Genomic DNA, 21,767 nt, shown 5'->3' with positions numbered 1-21,767 from the left:
TTAAAATTCTTCTTATCATTAGGGATAAATATCTTATTTATTTTCCTTGTATTTTGGGATCTTATTGTTTTTCTGTTCCTAGAGATAAGCTTCTACAGCTTATAAATTTGTAAGTAGCGATTCAATCAATAACATAGTTTGGCTAGTCTTTTCTCCTTCAACCAACTCAACAACAACCAACACAATATAACGATAGTTTGGATGCCACACGCCTTGAAATTTTAAGAGAACTACAATCTACCTTTGGAAATGTGGATCTAATGGAGCTTACTTGCAGCCTTGCCATATATGAAGAAACCAGCTTAATATTCATCAGGTCTGAATTTTGATGGGATAGATTAAGCAGTAGGCATAAAAGCATAGCTCCATGGATGGAAGAACAATCTTGATGCAACTTGCTGCTCTTGTGCAAGTACATTCTTCTTTGAACAGTTTATTTTTTTTTTATAATTCAGTGCAATCAGCACAAAAAGATCAGGCGGCTAATCTACATTGAGTGGCACCAAAAAGACCCTGATAGTGATCTTCTTCTGGTTCCTGAATGAAACCCAGCGCCAATTGCTGGCTCTCAATAACCAGGTCACGAGTATAACAATTACCAAGGAAGAGGGGGTAGGAAATATGGAATCCCTAAAACCTCAAAATCAGGTTTGACTGACTGCATCTCCCAAGTGTGTGAGAGAGCAGTCTGAGCCACCAAGGCCATCAGATTTGTAAAGTCGGGTGTCCTGTTTAACCACAATAATGTAGTTGCCCCCCACCAGGTAGGCAGACACATGTAATAATGCGCTCTCCACACCGAACATCCACTTTGAAGCCGAGTCTACTAGATGTTCCTGGAAGGGGTACTTCCTAAGGTAGCTTCCCTTCTTTTGCGAGCTTGTGGCTTTCAAGGTTGGATGTCATGCAAACCCGTACAGAGCGCATCCCCATCATTATATCATGCTTTTTGATAAATCCGTATTCAAACGAATCAACAAGTACCAGACTGCATATGAAGCTTCTTAAATTGTTGCTTTAGCTGATGCTTGAAGAAATGTGAAGCCTCCAGTTGTTTCCATTTCCTTGTTTCTGTTTTTTTTGCCCCAAGAAGAGTTTCACTCTATAAAGGGAGTTTTCCATTTACCTCTAAGTGAAATCTCTGACCTAGCAAAATACAACAAGAAACCCTTTTGTTATCCTTCAGGCTTCATACTAGTTTACTTCATGCCATGATTTCTAGCATGGAGTCTCCATTAACTATTCTTACTTAACCATCACCAGTACTCTCCACATGAGCAAGAACCATCAATGAAGAAATGAAAGCGACTTCTGTCTCTCACCAGAATCTCCAGTTTATAGAGTTTGGAGACGAGCTTCATAAATGCATGACAATCCCTGCAAACCCTCAAATTCTTCACTATTCTGATAGCGCTACCCTTGCACGATCTTGCCATTCCAAATGCTACAGCAAGCTTTTCACTGTGCCTAGACACTGAATCTTCTTTTTCCTCCTCTTCTAGATCATGCAAGACCATCTTGAGCTCCGGAACATAACCTCCTTCAACCTTTAACCTCAACAGAATCTCTGTCAACTTCTCATTAGCCTTTTCAGCAATCTCACCCTGCTTTTCACCAGCAACAAAACTATACATGGTCTTGTCTACTTCAATCATGCTCCAACCAGGAGTTTTCTTCATTCTCTGGTCTCTCATTGATCTTCTAATCGCAGCAACATCCCTCCATTTCCCCGCAACAGCATATATGTTCGACAGCAGCACATGGTCACCAGAATTGGTGGGATCAATCTCAGAAAGCTTTTTCCTAACTTGTTCCCCTATCTTGACATTGTTATGAATGCTGCAAGCCCCTAGAAGAGTTCGCCAAATGATAGAAGTAGGGGCAACAGGCATTTGACAGACGAAGTCATAGGCCTTCTGAAGTTGACCAGCCCTGCCATATAAGTCAACAATACAACCATAATGCTCAATGGCTGGTTCTATTCCATACATATCTTTCATCATAAAAAAATACTTGAGACCTTCTTCAATCAAACCAGAATGACTACAAGCATATAGGATGGAAATGAAGGTTATGCCATCGGGCACAATTCCACACCCTTTCATTTTATGGAAAAGTTCTATTGCTTCTTCCCCATAACCTTGCATGGCCAAGCCTGCAATCATAGTAGTCCAAGAAACGATGTTTCTTCTGTGTAGCGTCATCTCAAAGACCAACCGAGCCATGCGTATATTACCACACTTAGAGTAAGTATTTAACAATGCATTAGCCACGGAGATGATATTTGAAAACCCACATTTCTCTATAAATCCATGTATTATTTTCCCAAACTCAAATGCCCCTGCATCAGCACACGCAGCTAAAACTCCAGTCAAGCTCACCTCATTTGGTCTCATTTCTATTCGCTGCAAATCCCTGAAAAATCTAAAAGCCTCGTCAAAGCAACCGTTTTGTGCAAATCCAACAATCATAGTACTCCAAGATACGTCATCCTTCAAGGGTACCGCAGAGAACACCTCCATAGAAAGGTCAAGCTGCCCCGCTTTCGTGTACCCTGCAAGCATGGCATTATACGAAGTTGAATTCCTAAAAGGCATCGCATCAAACATGGCCTTAGCAAGCTTCAAGTCCCCGGAACGAAAACTAGAAGTAATGATCGCATTCCAAGAAACAGCGTTGGGGTCACGCATTTCGTCAAACACTTGCCTCGCGAAATGAGCATGCCCACATTCGCCGTACATGCTTATCATAGTAGTCCCAACAAAAACATGGGTGTCCAGCCCATGAACCAGAGCTTGACAATGCAGCTGAATTCCAACCCTCAAAGACCGCAGATTCGCAGCTGCTTTAAGCATGAACGCGAAAGAAAAGCTGTCAGGAGGAGCGACCGATTTCCTACGCATTTCGTCGAACAATGAGAAGGAATTACGAGGGGCATCAGACTCGGAAAAACCCCGGATGAGGGTGTTGTACATGAACGTATCCGGGTTTGGGAAGTGAAGGAAGAGACGGCGAGCATGGTCGAGGGCGTCGGAGATGGTGATGGCGCAGTGGAGGAGGAGCTTTCCGGCGAACAGAGGATCGGTGTCAACGCCGGTTTTGCAGAGGAGGGCCTGCACGGTCTTGACGGACTTGAGGGTCCGGCAATGGTTCAATATCGGCAGCGACGGGCAAAGATTTGCTGGGTTGTTCATGCTCAGCTCATCAACATCTCACGCTCTCCATGGTCGGCGACATGGAAATTGCATAAGGTTTCTACGTGGTTTGGTAACTTCGCTCATCTGTTTAGTCAATGAAGCCGACACAAAGCAAATATCCTCAGGCATAAGATGAAAAACTAGAGTTTGAACTAATGTAGATGAGCAGGAAAAGAAAAGGCAAAATAAAAAAAATTAGTTGTTTGTTAAATGTTTTCTACACGTTATAAATGTTACGGTTAATACCACGAAAAATCACAAACTAGAATACATGTGACAAATTTATCCCAAATTAATTTTTGATCACTAAAAATCTCAAACTGGTACACTTGTGATAATTTTACCCTAAACTAATTTTTTGACCAAAAAAAACTCCAAATTAGTACATTTGTGATAAATTTATTCTCCGTTAAATTAGATTAATATCACGAAAAATCACAAACCGGTACATCTGTGACAAGCGGAGGGTAAAACCCCAAACTTGTATACCCGTCAACTGCCACGTGTCATCGAATTTAGAAATTTAACGGTAAAATTTAAGGGAAACTAATGAAGGGTAAAATTGTCACAGATGTACCAGTTTAGAGTTTTTGGTGATAAAAAGTTAGTTTGGGGTAAAATTATCATAGATGTGCTAACTTAGGATTTTTCGTAATATTAACTCTAAAATATACTATTGCTGACATAATATAGGTCTATTTTCGTTAAAATCTTTAACAAAAACTATGGGTTTTTATGAGATTGATTGCTAACTTTTACAAATGCGCGTCGAATGGGTAACATACGTGCTTAAATATAGATGCATAACCAAATTTATTTCATATGTTACTCATTTAATAATGAATGTGTAAATTTGTTTTTAAATGACAGTGAACGTAATAACTATCCCAAATTTTCTTTTTTAGATGATCCATTGCCCGACCCCCTTCCTCCATTAGTGTTACACTTTGTCTTTGTGGTATTCCCCTCCTCCTCCTGTTTGCATTTTTTGTCCAAAGAGAAGCAATTATGAACAATAGTTGGTTGTATATAGGGATGATTCAAAAGGATTTAATCTTACATAATAATCAAAAAAGGAGAAAGCCGCGTGTAATGAAAAATGTAACCATGTTTTTGGAGAAACCTTGTTCCAAATCCACAGTCCTACGGCTAAAGACATTTTATAACATGTTGTTGTTATTGTTATTATTATATATCTTATGTCACATTTATTACAAAAGAAAAATTATTACTGATTAGTTATATAATACATCATATAGGTATAGATATAATATCTAATAATATGTTAACAATAGTAGCACCCTAATATAATTAGCATAATTGTTGCTTACCCAACTAAAGTACTACAATTGGATGATTTTTCCCGACAATCACTCCTCGCCCTCATCAGATCGGGTCGTTACAGGCCCACTAGCTTCTGCCTGATTCGTCCCAAACCACACACCTTCTAAAAGGGGTCTCGCTTTGGCATCTCTGAATTGACTCATCAAAGGTAACATCCATTTTGGCCCGTTTCATACCGGGCCTCATGGTATTACTCTTTCTCATGCAATTAATGATACTGATATACTTACCTCAATTCATTTCTCATCATATGCCATTCAATGATCAAACACACCAATTAGACAACGTGTGAATATATGCATTTATGCATGCACATAGACATGCATCATATTCATTCTTAACAGATCATTCCATCTCGACTCCCGGGGTATCCCAACTCCAGGGCATCCTGATACACGGGGCATCTCCACTTCGAGACATCCCAAAACACTCTCGGGGGCATCCCGACACACGGGGCATCCTAACTCCGGTAGAACGACGGAGGTGATGTTGGAGCTACTTGAACGACGACATTAACACATTAATGGACAAGTTGGAGGATGTCGACTCAATGCAAGCTCAAATGAAGGCTTTAACATCTCTGGCCAACCATTTGAAGAGGGAAGTTTCCAGGCTGAAAATTAAAAGAAACATTTATCGAGCATTGACTGTGTTGTTGTTCTCTTGTGTAGCCTATTTAATGGTCAAATGTGGAGTGAGTAATAAGAAGAAATTTGTATGTCTACCATAGTCGAAGATCAGTGGAATATGTATTTGCATTGGGGTATTTGTGATTATAGTTATGTTGTTGGTTTGTTGCAATTGTTGCGTGGAACAAAAGGTTTGTTGTAATCTATGGTGGAAATGGAAAGTTAGAATTCATTGATTGTAAGCACTTAAAAGTTTTTTTGCTTAGTTGTGTATTGTCAATGCTGGCTTGCTTAGTTTTTGCTTCAAATGTTTGGTTTGCTTCATATGTAATGGTTTGCTGCATGTTTTGCTTAGTAATGGTTTGCTGGTTTGATGCAACTGTTATTGCAAACCATGACCAAATTAAGGAGCGGTAACAAATTCACGAGCGACTATTTCAATGCCATAAGTTGTAAATAGTAATAGTTTGAGTGCCAAATTTTTCTGAAAGTGATAACTTAAGTGTCAGTCATGGTTGAAAGTGATTACTTAAGTGTCAATTGTGGTTAAAAAGTTGTTGGTGCATATTGTTCTTGCACGAGCACAATTGCTAGTGCAACAAGATACAGCAGCACTCATAACTGCACCGCTGTGCCGGTGCATCTTATGCTTGCACGAGCACCCACAAATGCACTAGCACCCACAACTTCCACTAGCAACAAAACATGAGCCCATTACTTCCAAAAACAACATAAGCCTCATCACAATCTTGCACTAGCATAAAACATAACAACCATTCACATCACTAGTCAAAACTAAAACCAATATACCTAAAATTGACAAAAACTTCATTGCCATTGACATTGAACTGATTTTTGACAAAAGACAAATCTCTTACCTTACTTCTCCAATCACTTAAGGTTCCCCTCCCACCTAACATGTCAAAACCAACCCAAACAAAAACAACGGTAGAAACCTTCAAACAAAACAACGGCGCAACAATGGCAGCAACTCTTATCAGTCAATATGCACAACGTCACCGGTTCTTTTTCCTTTTGGACTTTTGGTTGTATTCATAATCCTTGCACTATTTCTAGTTGAACGTTCAGGTTTTTGAACTGGCTTTCTTGTCTCATATACCTTCTTATTAGCAACAGCCATTTTCTTTCTAGCACGTCATGTGATGGGAGCCATCCGTAGGGTCACTATTTGTCCTAGGATCAGTCGATTAAGATGGAACTGGTACTGGGTTCTTTGTTGGTGGCTATTTTGGAGCGGTATCCAATGTCTTCTTCTTCAAAGCACTCTTCTTTGGCGCAACCTTTGACTCTTTAGTTGGGCCACCTTTAGAGATAAACACCTCTGAACATCTTCCAAGCTACAACAACATAAACATATTATCAACAATTAGAAATACAAATAACATAACATAAATTAAATGTACGAGTCTTACAAAACTTACATTCAAAATAGTCATTCCAGTACGTTCATTTGTGTAAAGGCCATAACCGCATTGCCTTATCCTTTTCCCAATAGCCTCTTTTGTTTGCTATGGTGCCTCACTTTCAGCAACTTATGGGGGAGCAACTTGTGCAGTTTGTCGTCTTCTCAGTTGAGAAAGCATAGAGAAACTTAAATTTAAGCCTATAAAATAACATAAAACAAACACAATAAAGTGCAACTTAGTAGATATTTTATTGTCTGTTTAACAGTCGACTCAGTGGTTGTTGTTTCTGTCTTGCTTGCAGCAGTCTTTGCACCTAGCCCTATAGGAGGCCCTTCTGTTGGTTCTTCAACCGGCCCTGCACCTAGCCTACAAAAGGCCATTTTGTTGGCTCTACATCAGCCCTTGTAGCATCTTGTTGTTCTTGATGTTGCTTCTTTAGCGCACAACCTTTCTTATTGTGCTTTTTCCTTGCGGCAATAGGAGCACCTCGTCTTTGTCTCAGTCCTGATCATCCTCTGACTTGATATATCTCCCTCCTGCATTCTTCGTCTACTTTAGCCTTCCAATTTGCTCTTTAGTAGCAAAGGTATAAGGGCTTCACGATTTATTGGCTCCTAGAATTTGCTAAGGGTAAGCAAGATGGACCGCCCAAATCGGGAACCTCTCGGACCTGACCAAGCTGGCCAGTTTGGTCCGGTTCTCGGGAGTATCGGTCTGGTTCCCGGTTTCTAAAAGTGGAATCGATTTTTGAGCGGTCCGGTTCTCGATTCCAGGGTGGAACCGGACCAATCGGATCGATAGGACTGGACCGATATCTATATATTTATATTTTTTTCATATACATTTATTTATTTTTTAAAATTTTTTAAAAAAATAGAAACCCTAATCTAATCTCCCCAATTCCCTCTCACTTTTACCAATTTCCCGAATTCCCTCTCGCCTTTACTAGTTAACTCTGCCTAATCCCTCACTCATATTCAAAAATAGAAATCCTAATCAAATTACTCCAATCCAATTCACTCTCGCCCTTTCCTCTGACTAATCCCTCGCTTGCTCCGTCGCTCAAACGCCTTTCCCTCTCGCGACCTCGCTCACGCCTTGCTCAACATCGACGCCTCTCCTTCTTGCGGCCTCGCCCCATGCCTCGCTCGACGTCGACGCCTTTCCTTCTTGCCTCACACCTCGCTCGACGTCGATGCCTTTCCCTCTCGCAGCCTTGCCTCACGCCTCGCTCGACGTCTACAACTTTCCCTATCGCTTCACGCCTTGCTCAACGTCTACGCCTTTCCCTTTCGCCTCACGCCTTGCTCGATGTCGACACCGCTCAGCTCTCGCTTCACTCTCGGTCTTTGACGGACAGCCTTTTCCTAATTTCGTCTAAGCAGTAAGTTTTTCTCGCTCGACTTTCTATTGAAGTGAGGGTTTGCGTATAGTTTCTCTTAGGGTCAAGCTGTGGCATTCTTCTTTAAAATTTACTCATTTAAAATCTACGAATGTGATTGGATTTGTTTTATTATATAGAAAAGTGAAGTCCCGTGGATTTTTTGGTCGATTTGCTTTTCTTGTGTTCTATGACTTTGTGTCGCCTTGCTGAGGACATGCCCTGTGCGCGAACATAAGTATAGATGTAATAGCTCTATCTATTCTAAGGCAAAGTAGCTAAGGATTGAACCTAAAATAGTGATAGCTCTAGTTGGAGATGTGTTGATATTTACAGATATGCTATAGAGTAATATATATGTTTCTTGATGCTAATCCTAAAGGTACAATTATTATTGAATTTGGTAGGTGTTCCAGTTTGATGGCTCCAATTATGTTTTGCCTGATTCAGGTGATCTATTTAAATTTCAATGAAAGTGGACAAGTCCAATGATTCCATGAATCCGATAATTGATTCACTAGAAGATGAAGGTGTAGAAGACCTCGTAGAGGGATCTGACACAAACAAGGTATCTAGTGCTTGTCCTTCTGGTAAACGAAAATCAGTGGCCTGGCTTCATTTTCGTAAAGGAAATACTGAGAATGGAAAAACTGAGATGTTTTGCAATTATTGTGGGGCCAACTATACGTACTATGTTGATAACGGTACTTCTGCTATGTTGAAACACTTGAAAAGATGTAACAAGTATCCTTACAATATAGATAAGAAGCAAAAATTGTTTGTTACACGTAGAGTAGATGAGACTCAAATGACAAGGGGATATACTGGTATCGGTAGTGCTAATGTCTTATCGACATGGACATTTGATCAGGACCATTGTAGGCAAATGCTTGTTTGGATGATCATAGTGGATGAACAACCTTTTTCCGATGGTTGAGCGTGTCGGATTCCGTGATTTTATTAATGAGTTACAACCTCTCTTCAATCACATCTCACGATTTACAGTGGCTAGAGATTGCATGAAGTTGTATCTTTGTGAAAAAACAAGTTTGAAAACTTACTTTCGAAAGCTTAAGTTTAGGGTTGCACTCACGATCGATACGTGGAGTTTCATTTAGAATTTGAACTATCTATGTCTCACTGCACATTTTATTAATGATGATTGGAAATTGCACAAAAAAATCATCAATTTTGCGGTGATGCCTAGTCACAAGGGCAAGGATATTGGGAAAATGGTTGACAAATGCATTTACGAGTGGGGCATAGAGCAAAAAAATGTCCACAATCACTGTGGATAATGCTAGTTCGAATGATGTTGCCATTAATTTTTTGAAAGAAAAATTATCAAGAGATAGGCCATCGACTCATATATTAAACTTGATTGTGAGGGATGGATTGACCAAGGTATGTGATTTTATTGCACGTATTCGAAACGTGATTAGATAGGTGAGATGTTTTCCCATGAGAGCTAAAACATTCCAAGATTGCATTGAGAGTGCAAGGATCACTTATAAGGGTTCAGTTTGTCTTGATGTCACAACTAGGTGAAACTCCACTTACCTCTTGTTAGACACCGCTTTAAAGTTCAGAAAACTTTTTAAAGGATGGAAGAGGACGATTTTTCTTTCTTGACTGAGCTTGAGTATGAAACTCCTAAACATGAAAATTGGGTAAATGCCAAAATTCTTTCCATAAGTTTTATGATGCCACCAACAAGATGTCCGGGATTATGAATATCATTTCAAATGATTATTTCAATGAGATAGCTACTTTATATAAAACTCTGAAACGAATGGAGAAGGCTTTGGATCCTATGGTGAAAGTTATGGGTGCGAAGATGAAGGATAAGTTTGACAAATATTATGGGAGTTTCGAAAAAGTAAATATGATGATGTTGATTGCAGTAATAGTTTATCCAAGAAAAAAGATGAATTATGTGCGGTATTATTTTAGACTAATATATGATGATAGTGCGAAAGTTGCTGAGATGTCCGATAAGGTGAGGATTGCCTTGGTACGTTTGTTTCATTTTTATGAAAAAAAATTTCTTGGTTCTAGTGACAAAAATTTGGGTGGTCAACTTTTGATTGATACTGGTAGTAGTTGGGATCCTGATAGTCATGAGGAGGGTGACAAGGACGAGCTTGATTTGGTTGCAGATTTTAATTCGGAAAAGGCGTACGAATTCTTTCTTTACGAGGAGAAAAAAGTGTATACGGGCAACTTATTTGAGTTCGATAAGTATCTTAAAGCGGAACTTGAAGAAGGTCATGATCTTGATGTTTTGATGTGGTGGAAATCTGCTGGCCAAAAGTTTAAAATCGTTTCTTCGATGACTTGGGATATTTTGTCTCTTCCTGTAACAACCGTTGCTTCAGAATCGACTTTCAAAACATTCGGTTGTGTGCTTGATGGCTTTCGAAGTTTCCTCTGACTCCTAGAGTGGCAGAAGCTTTAATTTACACTCAAGATTAGTTGAGAGTAGCTACCATGCCGATTAATGTTGAAAAGTACATCGAGAATGCGGAAAGGTTTGAGTGGGGTAAGTCATGAATATATCTTTTTATCTTGTAATTCTTTCGAAAATCTAACAAGTGAATGCTTTATTTAATATTTTGTTTTTGTTAGATATGGACAATGTTCACTTGGAGCTTACTGGTAAATAGAGTTTGCAAGTTGAAGTGGAAGAAATATATGTGGCGAGATTTTCCATTAATTATTTGAGTTCGATTTCTAATAATTCTAGTTTAAAACTAATGTTCAATGATCATATATAATATATTGCAGGACCATCAACGAGTTTAGTCTTGGTTTTTGGGCTCTCGGCTTTAATCATATTTTGCTTACTTGATCAAAGAATCTATTCTTCCAGGGGTACGCAACTGTGAGTGATTCAGTGAGGTGTGTGGAGTTTGGCGGTTTAATGTTGAACGTCTTTCTCTTGCTCTAATTGTAGAATTTGATTTCATTTTTTACTCCTCAAAGAGTTTGTTCCCTATTAGTTATGACCATGTTTTCTTTATTGTCTGTACTGGTGATATGGTGATTGGGCTAATGCTTTTAGGGTGGTTGTAGTCTGTAACGTTGGACATGAGGAGATGACTTTTGTCATAGACATAGAACTTGGCTCAGGTTCTCGTTTTTCGAAGGGAGAGATGATCCCGAGCGAGCCATTGAATTTTAGAGGTACGAAATTATATTTGCAGAGTCCTGAGTCATGTCCACAGACACACACAGACACAGACACACACATACACACATATTGGAGGTAGAAAAGGTGGGTTGGTTTGGTTCATTCCCTTTGTGTTGTCATAAAGCAAGAAGAAGATGAAGGTCAGATTCTTGATTCTCGTTGTCCCTATGCTCATTAGCAGCATAAGAATATATCCAAGTCCCGAGAAACTAGTAGCTACACTCGTTTCCTCTGTCTTTCTCTTGCAGAATCTAAGGTAGCTACTTGCACGAATCTAATTGTTTTTGCACTTGGCCAGCTTTTATATGTGATACTTTCGAACTTTGGTCCTGCCTCGAGATTATCCAGCTCCATTGGAGGATAATCATGGGAGGGGGGGTGGGTATTTGCTTGATTGAGCTTCCTCTAGTTTTCTATAAAATTTATGGTAATGACTCCTTCTTCTCCAAATTTAGGCTGCGGCGTCTCTGTAATGACTCCCTCTTCATCAATTATGTAGCCATGTCTTCTCTCTATTTGTGGCATCCCAAAATTTCACCAGTTCGTTTATGAACATAAGTAAGTAGAGACAGTGGAAATTAGAACATTCATCAATGGAAATAGGAAAATGTCGGCTTAGGGGACTCAGACACCCCATGACACCATCATGTTTGTTTCCGCCCGAATCGTTTGACGATCACCATCCTTTTAATTCCAAACATCAAATGCCGAGTACACTATTCCTTTTGCCATATTTTCTTTGACATGCAAACCCGAACCCGATTCTATTTTTCCCACCATCATTACCCCAATCGGCCGGCTACTACTCCTTCTTATTTCGTTCTTCTTCCTTCCACTTCTTCTTTTCTTTTCTTCACATTTCTTTCCGCCATTTGGCGGGGAAGAAGCGCCAAGTGGCGCTGGGAATTGCCGTGTGGCAACCTCCTACTCACACCCCCCAACTTCAGCATGTAATGAGGGGAAAACAACCCCAAATTCTCTCCATTTTCCTTCCCTATCAGCTCATCTTTTTATGCTTCTTCCCTTCTTTGGTTGGTCCGCCCAACACCACCCGATTGTTGGCCCCGTCTGCTGCTGCACTACCGAAAAAGACTCAACATGGGCGACTTTCCCAGCATCTGTGAGCTCAAGGAAGACGACCAGGAACCCCGAGAAGCCAGCAATCCTTCTTTCTTCCCCGAAACAGCACGATGCCGGGCCATTTGCTTGAGGCAATTGAAATTCTCTCACTCTATGCATCTCGTGAACTGTTGCATGTCGGATTGGAGACCTCGGTCAGGTTTAGAGAGTGCTAGATTGTTGTTTGAACTCGTGGTAAGTGTTAGAGTCTTGCGGATTGAGCGTTGTCTCAATGGGAAGAAAACGGAAAACCCGGTTGATGAGCTAGGGACGGCAAGTGGTTCAGTGAGGGACCGAGCGGTAAGGCCATGGTGTAGAGAGTAATATTCGGTCTATCAAGGTGGTAGACAAGCCGATACGGCAAATGAGACTTGTTGGTAGTTCTGTGAGACGGGTGGATGGTGCCATGAAAGGGAAAGAATTACGGGCTCAATTTATGAGCTCGGATCATGAGCGACTCGGCTTGGGGCGTGACAGATAATACTCCTAATTATGTGGTGGAGAATTTTGGCGGATGGCGCTGTAATAAGTAGGGCGAAAGATGTATATCGAAGAAAACCGTGGAGATGCCCCGTGAGAGAGAAAGAAGAGAGCCACGGTGGAGAGGAACCATGGTGTGAAACCTAAGCCGATCCTGTTCTTAGTCCAGGAGGTTTTGTGTGTGTGTATTGGTGGTTGCGGACTAATAGATTAGTTAAGGATTTTGTGTGAGTAGTAATGGCATCGGATTCGATTGAGGCGTAGAAGGAAATACTATGATTTTATAGTCCGGTTCGTTTGTTTGTGATAGAGGGACTCACCAGTAGGTTAATTGGTTGATATTGAATTTAATTGGATAGTTGGGAAATTCATAGATTGTTTACGTAGAAGGGAAGTTAGGAGTAGACGTGACATAGGTTTTATATGTTGGTTGTGTATGCTTGTTTTCCCAATGAACTTGTGATACGTTCCGTTAGAATCACATTAGTAAGTCACAAGTCTAAGTTGGACTAAGAAACCCGGTGACATCGAGATAAATTGATTGTCAATGATGGTTAGGTAAGGCATGGATGAAATCTTGTGTTTGAGCTTGCTTGGGGAAGATACGATTGAATACCGTTGGTTAGCAAACTAACGATGCCTTGTGGAGCCAGCAGGGAATAGCGGGATGCCCAGGCATCATGTGAAATGGATGCCTAGGATGAGTGTACCCTAGATACCCCGGGAGTGTGATCAGGATGCCATGGTTAGTGGATCACGAAGCCTACGCGGGCCGATGAGAACACCGGCATACACCACGGCAGATCGGAGAGCGCACTGAACCCTGCTAGATGGGAAGTATTCCTCCTTGCGTGACCGGCGAGCGCACCGAGCATGGGACTTGGAGTTGATATTTAAAGTACCCTTGCAAGCATTTAATCGTTTATGCACCTATGAATCGTATGATTGCTCATTGTTATGGATCCTTTGAATCTCTGTACTTAGGATTGGTAATGGAATGTGCAAGACAATGTATGTTGAGATAGATACCTGTCATGAATGATTTGGTCTGATGTGTTTGATGGTTATTCGTGTAGTATAGTGTGATAGATATTTCTTTGCTGGGCTATCGCTCACTCTTGTGGCTGTGATAATTTTTACAGATTAATAGTGTAGTATAGTGTGATAGATATTTCTTTGCTGGGCTATCGCTCACTCTTGTGGCTGTGATAATTTTTACAGATTAATAAGCATGAGTAACCTACCAGCTGCAACCCCCGTCACCCTTTGTGGTGCCCCTGATGAGTTTGTGGGCCGTCTCATTCCCTTCACCGATCCGGATTTCCCATCGATTAGGCTGGTTCGATATGATGCCACCTTGTGGGTAGATGTCAGGTTGCCGACACATCGGGTGCCTATCCATCTCGTCTCGGTATCCTCGGATGTGGGCAGAAGCTTGGTGGGGCCCATCCGATACCCGGTGAACGGCAACGGCGACGGTGATGGAGCGAATGGCGGGGTAGGTGTGGTGGAGTAGGTTGACTAGGGAGTCGACTTAGAAGTACTATTTTTGGATGGCACGACGAGTTACTTTTTGAGAAATGTAGTCATGCAGCAGGGTGATACCTTTTGTTAGCTTTGGTAAGAGAGGTCGGGTAGGTGAACCCGCTAGGGAGTATCTTGTCACGCCCCACACCCTACGAGCGCGCGATCATCCCTCGATGGTCAATCATTGAATGCGACGTCCCAGACACGTCGCCGACCCAACCCAAACATCAGAGATTAGGCATGCGCGGAAACAAATAGAAACAACCCGGACAATTAATAATGACACGGGGTAACAATAGCACGAAACAATAATTATAATTCCTATACTTGGCAGATACATACGACGTCCACAAAAAGACAATCCCCAAGCTAGGCCACAACAACAAAATCACATTCCTCAAAAGGGGCAATGGTTCGCAAACTTAACTCCTCTACAAAGGGGGGACTCAAAATACCGAGTACTTGACCCGTCCTCGATCTCCGAGATACCCTTGCAAACGGCGTCTCCAATCACTCATGGTCGCGGATCTCGAAATGGTTATATAATAACCGTGAGAACGAGTCTCAATAAGCAACCCCTATACCCCACGTAGGCCAATGCGTACCCAGACTAGTCGTACATGCAATCTACCCCATAACATATAGAGTTCACATCATTATACTTACCTTGCCCTCAAATCACGAGCCAACCCTGCATATTAGTCCAAACATGACAATGCAAGAATAGTTCACCACCATATCACAATCACCCGGCACACACGTTCCCACTCGCATTCAACCAATCCAACCAAGTAACCACGCGTACATTTAACCAATCCAATCAATCACATCGCACACACGTGTCCAACCAACTTTCCTCTCACGGACCACTGTCAACACGTCTCAAGTCCGGTCTCATAGGCACACAAACCACACAATTCGATCAATTTCAATGGCCGCCGTCAACACGTCCCAAGCCATACCATTCAATCAATTCCAGTGGCTGCCGTCAACACGTCCCAAGCTACACTTTCCTTTCACAGACCGCCGTCAACACGTCCCAAGTCCGTAGCCCTCTGATCAATCCGGGCTCAAATTCCAATGATCGACGTAAACACGTCCCGGTCCAACACGCCTTCAACGGGCCACCGTCAACACGTCCCAAGCCCGCATCCATTTGGCACATTGACCATTCATGCCTTCACACGGACCGCCGTCAACACGTCCCAAGTCCGTAGCCCTCCGATCAATTCGGGCTTAGAATCGACAAGCAAGCACACGCCATTCAATTAAATCAATTTCACGCCAATTGCATCAAACAACCCATAATCACCACTCAGTCCAATTCAGTATTCGCCACCTCAATCCACAAACCCGACATTCAAGTCGGCCATGCACAATTACCCAAATCAAGCACATCATTTAATCCAATTCAAATAGCGTAATTGTAACATAATATAATTAAATTAAAACACGCCCTAGCCGTTCTAAACCCGAGACAAGTCAATAAAGTACCCAAAATACTAGGTAGGGTTTAGGAAGTCACTTACCTAAGGTTAGCCCGGGAAAAGTCGGCTCGGGCCTAAAATGGCCCGGGTGAACAGTGCGGACTCGGCACACGCGCGGGCACGGCGGTCGGCTACGGGCAAAATTCTCGGTCACGGCTGGGCACGGCGATGGGGCGCGGGCACGGGCACGCGATGGGCGCGGGCGCGGGCGCGAGCGCGGGCACGGGCACTGCAGATCTGGAGTCAAGATAAAAAGGTGCGGCGATGGGTGCCGGGAAGGCAGTCGCGTGGGCGACGATCCAGGCCACGGCTTTGTCTTTGAGTGGGCGGGCGACCGTAGCGACGGCAGCAAGGCGGCAGCGGCGCTGACGGCCCAGCGACAGCGGCGTAGCCGAAAGGGGGAAAAAGAGTGAGCTGGGGGGTGAGGGTGAGGGAGAGAGAGAGATCGGGGCTGAGGGAGAGGGGAGAATCGGCGGCGACGGAGCGGCACGGCGCGGCTGCTGGCGGGGTCGGGTGGCGTCAGGCTGGCCGGCTGGAGCGACAGCGAGCGGCGGCGAACGGCGGAAAGCCAAAGGGAAGAAGAGGAAGTTGGCTGAGGCGGGTGGTGCGAGGCGCGGGAGGCGCTTCGGCGGCGGTGGCAGATGACGATCCTCGAGGCGTCGGGGCCGGCCTAGGGGAGCTGGCCGGGAAGGCGGGACGGCCGGGACTCGTCGAGCACGGCGGTGAGTCGAGCTCGCGTGCTTGGGGGGTGAAAGAAGAGAAGGCCGAGAGAAGGGGTGGCAAGGGCCCGGCAGTGACAATGGCGGTGGTGAGCGGCGCACGGAGGTCGAGCGGCGACTGGGCTGGCGGGCGGTAACGGCGGCGACAGCTGGGCATGCGGTGGCGGCGGCGACGAGCTCGCGGCTCGAGCGAACGACGGGGAGGGGAGAGACAGGCGACAGCGAGGCGGTCGACGGGGCTAACGAGCGGGCTGGCGAGCGAGCGGTGCAGCCGGTCGGGGCTACGACAGGCGCTAGGGGACGGCGGGCGAGCGGCCGGTGTGGTGGTTGCGATCGAGGCGAAAGCGGAGACGGAGCTCGTCGGGCCAAGGAAAAAGGAAGAAGGAATGAGAAGAAGAGAGAGAGGAAGAAGAGAGAGAGGAAGAAGAGAAAAAAGGGAGGAGAGAGAGAGGCTGGGGGGGGGTAGGTCTGCATGGGTATGGGGCTGAGGGGACGTCTGCACGGGGGAAGACGTGCACGGCCAGGGATGGGAAAGGGAGAGAGAGAAAGAGAGAGAGAGAAAAAAGGGAGGGGCAGACGCAATGATGGGGAGGACGTGCGCGGGCAGAGGAGAGAGAGGAGAGAGGACAGAAGGCTAATTTTTGTCTTCGAGCGCGATCCAACGGACACGGTTCAAACTAAAAATCGATCTAACGGTCACGATTCAAATTTGGAAAATGATCTAACGGTCCACGAAAATTCTCAAATAATAATATAAGACAAAGGGTCAAAATAAAATAACTCAAAACACACTACGATGGAGGTCTACTAGTCCAAATTCGCACCCGGTCAAAAATCCACTTTTCCACTATTCCTGGCAATCTCGATGCTGGCCACAATAATATCGACACCGTCCAATTTATTTCGTCCCGAAACTCCCGAGAATCGACTGCCAAGTTCGGGATCTAAATAACGGCCAAATTCGATCGAGTGCGATTCTAGCAAAATCTCTATTTTTAAAACATGAACCCGAGAGTGATCAGTTCCCGGGTGAGATTCTATTATAAGCGCATTGACGAATTACACGTTTTATAAATCCCAAAAATGGGCCAAAATTCGGAATGTCACAACTCTTCCCCCCTTACAAAAATTTCGTCCTCGAAATTTACAATCCAACCCAACTATTCAAACAAATGGGGGTACTGGTGTCGCATCAACTCTTCACTTTCCCACGTCGCACCTTCGGTCCCATGGTGCTCCCAAATTACTTTGACCATCGGAATTTTCTTGTTCCGCCACACTCTTTCTATTCTGTCCTCGATCCGAACTGGCTTTTCCACGTACGACACCCTGTCGTCCACGTCTATTTCTTCATAGCTCAGCACATGGATCGGGTCCGGTTCGTACTTTCTCAACATAGACACGTGGAATACATTATGAACATGAGATAAATTTGGCGGTAGCGCGAGACGATAAGCCAAGGTGCCTATTCTCTCTAAGACCTCAAATGGACCCACATACCTCGGGCTCAATTTCCTTTTCTTACCAAACCGAGATAATCCTCTCATCGGCGACACCTTGAGGAATACGTGGTCCCCTACTTGAAACTCCAAAGGCCTACGTCTCCGGTCTGCATAATTCTTTTGGCGGCTCTGTGCGGTTCTGAGTCTGTCCCGGATAACCTTGACTGTCTCAATCGACTGTTGCACTAACTCTGGACCAGTAATGCTCCTCTCACCCACTTCATCCCAACAAACCGGTGTTCTGCAGGCTCTGCCGTAAAGCGCTTCGAATGGTGCCATTCTGATACTCTGCTGGTAGCTATTGTTGTAGGCGAATTCAACCAAATGTAGCTGTTCCTCCCAACCACTCTTAGAATCCAAAACACATGCTCGCAAAATGTCCTCCAAAGTCTGAATCGTCCTTTCAGACTGGTTATCCGTCTGGGGATGATAGGCCGTGCTAAACTGTAACTTCATTCCTAATGCCGTGTGAAGACTTTTCCAAAAGGCGGCAGTAAATTTAGGATCACGGTCCGAAGTGATCGTCACTGGTACTCCATGGAGACGGACTATATGTCGCACATACAAATCGGCATACATTGCCAAGGCGAAATCCTTTCGCACCGGTAGAAAATGTGCTGACTTTGTCAACCGATCAACTATCACCCAAATCGAATCATAACCCATTTGACTTCTCGGTAATCCCATTACAAAGTCTATCGTGATGTGTTCCCATTTCCACTCGGGAATTTCCAATGGCTGCAACATTCCACCCGGCTTGCAATATTGCGCCTTCACTTGTTGGCATGTTAAACACTTAGCCACATGCTTGGCTACGTCCACTTTCATGCCGTTCCACCAATAATGCTACCGTAAATTCCGATACATTTTCATACTCCCCGGGTGAATACTGTAAGTGCTACGGTGTGCGTCAAACAAAATCTCTTCCTTCAGCTCTGCATCATCAGGCACACACAACCTTCCACGAAATTTCAGAATCCCATCCTCGGATACCTAAAAGTCCGGTTTCTTCTTCCTCTTTTTTTTTTTTTGGGTCCAATTCCAGAATCTTCTGGATCCTTGGGTCTGTCGACTGTAAAGCCTTAATCTTAGTTTGGATCTCCGGTTCAATCCTCAATGCGGCAAGTAGACTTGAAAACATGACTCACTTCAAACTTAAACTCTGAATCCCGGACTCCCTCCAATAGGGTCCATTCTTTGACCATCATATGTGCGATGCTCGATTTTCGACTCAGTGCATCCGCTACTTTATTAGCTTTTCCAGGGCGGTACATAATCCCGCAGTCGTAGTCCTTAAGGAGTTCCATCCAACGACGATGTCTCATGTTTAATTCCCCTCCTTTTGTACTTATCCGTCCATTCAAATTTCGTTTCCTTCTTTAGTAAACTTGTCCACGGTGTCGCTAACACTAAAAACCTTTCCACGAAACGTCTGTAATTACCTGCCAGATCCAAGAAGCTCCGAACATCGATTACCGTTGTTAGCCTCGGCCAATTCGTGACGGTCTCAATCTTTGTCGGGTCTACCGCAATTCCTTCTCCGGATACCACATGTCCTAAGAATACTACCCGATTAGGCTAGAACTCACACTTACTAAACTTGGCATAGAGTGCATGTTCTCTTAAAGTCCGTAGAACCATCCGTAGATGTTGCTCGTGCTCCTCAAGGCTCCTTGAATACACTAAGATATCGTCGATGAATACAATAACAACTGATCCAAGAGTTCCCTAAACACCCGATTCATTAAATCCATAAACGCAGTAGGGGTGTTAGTCAATCCAAATAACATTACCGTAAACTCGTAGTGTCCATACCTCGTCCTAAATGCCATCTTCGGCACATCCTCTTTCTTAATCCTCAATTGGTGATAGCCAGTCCTCAAGTCGATCTTTGAGAATGTCGACGCTCCTTGTAACTGATCAAACAAGTCATCAATCCTTGGCAACGGGTACTTATTCTTAATAGTCACCTGGTTCAGTTATCTATAGTCAATGCACAACCTCAATGATCCATCCTTTTTCCTCACGAACAATACTGGTGCTCCCCATGGAGACGCACTCGGTCGAATAAAAACTTTATCCAATAATTCCTACTTTTGGACATTTAATGCCTTTAGTTCTGACAGCGACATTCTGTAGGGTGCTTTTGAAATCGGTTCTGTACCAGGGCCAACTCAATTACAAACTCCACTTCCCTATCAGGTGGCAATCCCGGCAATTCCTGAGGAAAGACATCGGGAAGATTACACACATCGGCTATGTCCTTTAGCCTTGGTTCCTCAACCAACTAGTCAACCACAAAATAATTATCTTTCTACGCCTCCAAAACAAAGCTCAATCTACCCAATTTCAATCCAACAGTCTCCCAAAAACAACGCACATCGGTTCTTTACAAAAATCTGTAATTTCTAAGCAACACTCATCCTTCCAAACCCGTCCAACAATGTCATCAGTAATTCAGAAATCCTCAAAATGATTGCGCCTATTCACCATAAGTGATTATAAGTCTTACATGACCATTCAAGTTATAATTTCAAAATCCACTCTTGTTGCACCCACTATCATCACATAACGCATCTAGACTTTCAAGACAAATCCTCTTATTCCTTCCCAACCACCGCGTACATCTTTCCTTGTGCCTGCGGTTAATCTAGTTATTCCGTGAGGCAGCTCCCGCTTAATGTCCTACTTGCGGTTGCTACGATTGCATTAGTGACCTAACCTGTCGGCTCAACAATTTCTCACTTGGTGACCTTACTGTCCACATCCACAACATGCTCCACTTCTACCTTGGCAATGGCCATTCCTATGCATCTTCCCCTAAGACCGACATGCGGCGTTGGAGTAGTAGTTCGGCTTTCCAAAGTTCTTTCTTACTAGAGGGACAAATCTCCGATTCTCTGTCATATGTTTCTTTCCAAAGTTCCTATTGTCCCTAGCCGGCGCGAACTGCGATCCAGAAGCGGTAGTCCTTCCACTCATATCCGTGTCAACCATCGAACTCTCTCATACAACTCGTTGTAATTCCTTAAGACCCAAAAGTACTAACTGATTGCGAAATTCCGGTTCCAATCCATCCCAAAACTTCCTTGTCCTATCCACATGGCCCTTGATTATCCTTGGTGCATACTTAGGCAACCTTACAAACTTGACTTCGTACTGATCGACTGACATCCGATTTTAGCGAAGCCGAAGAAACTATGTCATTTTCTGTCCTCGCACACTCTCCGAAAAGTACTTCCCATTGAAAGCCTCGACCAAAGCACTCCAATACTTCAAAGCCTTTTTCCAACTCTTATATCCAAAGTGATGTAGCCTCATGGTCACTTTTCCCATCGAACCTTGGAGGTTTAAATTTCAAAAATTTTCTAACCACCTGACGCATCTATCTGACTGCATTAACTTGCCATTGACCTTGATTCCCGACATTTCCATTATGCCCATGATTCCCGTCATTTCCATTAGCGACGACAATAGTGGCCTCAGCATTAGTAGCAACAGTTGCATTTCGCTCCTCAGTTTGCCTTCCCATTAAAATTCCAACTTCCTCGAGTGCCCTCAAAATTTCATCCCATCTGGGATCCCCCATAACTCCAACTTGCGAACCTACACGACCTCGACCTCTTCCTCGGCTACTCATACTCACAAGGTTCACACTACTCATTTATCTGCTATAATTCCCCTCGGAAATTAAAGACCTAGGCCAATTATACCAGTCTAAAGCCCTAGGCAGTGAATCACAACAATTCACTAAGCAGGCAG

At 43.6% G+C, this 21,767-nt stretch overlaps 1 protein-coding gene across 1 annotated transcript; it reads right to left on the bottom strand.

Annotated features, from left to right (window-relative positions):
• Positions 1-370: 370 nt before the first annotated feature.
• On the bottom strand, positions 371-3,308 carry LOC115692425 (pentatricopeptide repeat-containing protein At1g74630). Its single transcript, XM_030619267.2, has one exon. The coding sequence runs from the start codon at positions 3,192-3,194 to the stop codon at positions 1,257-1,259; it is 1,938 nt and encodes a 645-aa protein (XP_030475127.2). The 5' UTR covers positions 3,195-3,308; the 3' UTR covers positions 371-1,256.
• Between the last annotated feature and the right edge of the window lie 18,459 nt (positions 3,309-21,767).

The sequence above is a fragment of the Syzygium oleosum genome, unplaced genomic scaffold (genome assembly GCF_021117445.2).
Source record: "Syzygium oleosum isolate NSW1041296 unplaced genomic scaffold, Sole_v2.1 Sole_v2.10, whole genome shotgun sequence".
Taxonomy (NCBI): Eukaryota; Viridiplantae; Streptophyta; class Magnoliopsida; order Myrtales; family Myrtaceae; genus Syzygium; species Syzygium oleosum.
This window is presented reverse-complemented; position numbering and strand designations above follow the sequence as displayed.

What these genes read in the sequence shown, in the direction of transcription:
- LOC115692425 (XM_030619267.2), bottom strand. Translation starts at nt 3,194, where the DNA reads ATGAACAACCCAGCAAATCTTTGCCCGTCGCTGCCGATATTGAACCAT.